A 2,464-nucleotide genomic window follows, 5' to 3' on the forward strand; every position below is an offset into this window, starting at 1 on the left:
TGGTAAATCTAGCTGTCTTTTTGCTTCTTCAATGTCTTCCTGAATAGCTGAAATGAGCGCCTCTGAAAAAGGTAAGAATAGAGATATTTCATGTTGGTTTGAACTCTGAACACAAAATAGAGCAAGTGAAAATAGGGTGTACCACAGAATACCAGACAAAATCACAGAAGTAGAATACAATTATTACCACAAGGTTTGAAAGGCAAAATTATTTAAATGCCTTTTTTATTTTTTAAACATACCAGACTTGCATTTTTCACCATTATAAACAAAACCTTCTCCTTGTTCCAAAATATTTGAACAGAGCTGCATCTTAAAGAGAAACTAACAGACTAAATGGATGCTTTTACAACAAGCCCATGATTTTAAAATTACCCCTCAGACAAATGACACAATAACACAATTCTTTAGTGTGACACATTGGAAGATGTTAGGGTATGCATTTTTGGGGGGTTCCTTTGTTTAGTTTTTTAATTAAACCAACTTGTACTTTTAGCTTACGAAAACATTTTACTGAAATTTCAAATGTTAACAGAGAACATGTCATTATGGAAAGAGCAATAAAGACAGTACTTGCATGAATAAGACCAATAAGAGCCTGATTTGAGGGAGACCTAAAATACTGACCTAAGGAATCAAAGTTTTTTTCCGGTCGAATATATCCAGTTATGACTATACTAAGGATTTCTCCATAAAAGTCTTCTTTGAAGGTGTGGATAATGTGCGTTTCCTAAAGGAAGATAAATAAGTTGGCATTTACGATGAACTTTATTTCCCTCACTCTATGGATGTACTGTTAGTATCCTTAATTCAAACTCTCCCCAATACATACCAATGAAAGGGACATTTAGTGTAGCACATATAGTGCAAGATTAAAAGGCTAGGGCTTTTGCTTATGTTAGGGAGGAGTACCTTGCATGGCATTTAAGAAAACATACTTCAAAGTATTCTGATTAATAAATTTTAAAAAAGCAGTGCAGCTGTTACTAAGGAGAAATACTTTACCATTTCTCTCAATATTTCCAAAGCAGCAAGTCACAAAAAAAGCTTAATGTTTCATTGTTAAGTTGATGCACCCAAGTAATTATGAAGACTTTGATTGAAATAGCTGGCTCAAGCAGAGCTTTCACAACCAGCTAACATGGGAACTGAATTATGAAACTGAAGAAGGAGCGAAGGCTGAGACAGGGTTCCACCTTAACACTCAGAGCCATTTCATGCACATCTCCCTCTCCAGTATTGGCCTACCCATAGCATATACCAGCAGAGATAACAAATGGAAAGCTTTTGACTACTTGCTCAGAAAAGTTAGCCGCAAAAATTAAAAAGTATACATTTGTGTAAGACAAGCATATTACAGAGTCTTCAAACATTTAAAACCTTAGAAGCAGAGATTCATGCCCAAATAGAAGTGTTCAAAACAGAGCCCTGCAAAACTCAGGAAAAGCACCAGCACCTGACATCATTTAAGAGAAGAATTAATAAGAAGAAAGTAATTACAAATCAACATGCCCCAACTTCTTATTTGAAATGTAAATTGCAGAGAAAAATACTGTGTTCCAGCTCATGCTAAGACTCTCATAATCAGTAAATTCAATGCATCTACCAAGCCTACATTTAGTTAGCTACCAGCACCATAAACAATCACCATGTCAGAAAAAGTGTTAAATTTCTACTTTGGAAGTATTTAAGTAGTGATGGAATAGAAAGAAGAAAATTAACTTTAGTAACCTACAGCTGCATGCTGCATACTTTCTGGCTGTTGAGAAAATTTGTTTTCAAAACATAAGCATATGATACAGATACCAGATACATTTCTAAGAGGAAACAATTTCTAGATCTCATTTATGGATCAAATCCTGCTTATTTTATTAAAATTCAACACCTGGCTCAGTTATCATAATAAAAATCTCTCACAAAGCAAAATTCTTACCACTGATTTCTTAACATTCCTATAGAAAGGATTCCATCCTATGCTCAAAACCATTTTATGCACATCTCCATTTCCAACACAGGCCCATCCATAGTATATACCAGTAGAGATGTCAGATGGAAAGCTCTCAACTACTTGCTCAGAAAAGTTAGCTGTAAAAGTTACAGAAAGTGTAAAGTGTGAGTGACATTGTGTAAGTCAAGGAGAAAACAGAATCTTCAAACACTGACAAGCCAAACTCTTCCTACATACTATTTACAAACACTGATGATGATAATGATGCAACGTGTCACCTGGCAAAGTACGTAACACCAAACACCTTCATAAAATTCAGTCCCTGTGGTCACACCAGTTACCACATCTCTTACACACATTACATTTTATATGCACATTATATTTTATATGCACACACATTTTATTCTGCAGAAATAATTAGCAATCATGTAACATATGCAGTCAGAACGCATTTCACTCTTAGGATAACTATCACAGATTTAATATGGTAAAAGATAAAAAAACTCCAAGTTTCTT

The 2,464-nt window shown here is 34.6% G+C and overlaps 1 protein-coding gene across 1 annotated transcript; it reads right to left on the reverse strand.

The window, feature by feature from the left end:
- Positions 1-3: 3 nt before the first annotated feature.
- On the reverse strand, positions 4-2,085 carry LOC104537837 (riboflavin kinase-like; the record flags this gene model as incomplete). The annotated part of the gene is made up of 3 exons (XM_010180849.1): positions 4-62; positions 628-730; positions 1,934-2,085. Coding segments are annotated over 3 exons (314 nt in total), but the record flags the coding sequence as incomplete, so codon positions are not given.
- Between the last annotated feature and the right edge of the window lie 379 nt (positions 2,086-2,464).

Source organism: Mesitornis unicolor, unplaced genomic scaffold (assembly GCF_000695765.1).
Source record: "Mesitornis unicolor isolate BGI_N332 unplaced genomic scaffold, ASM69576v1 scaffold13160, whole genome shotgun sequence".
NCBI lineage: Eukaryota > Metazoa > Chordata > Aves > Mesitornithiformes > Mesitornithidae > Mesitornis > Mesitornis unicolor.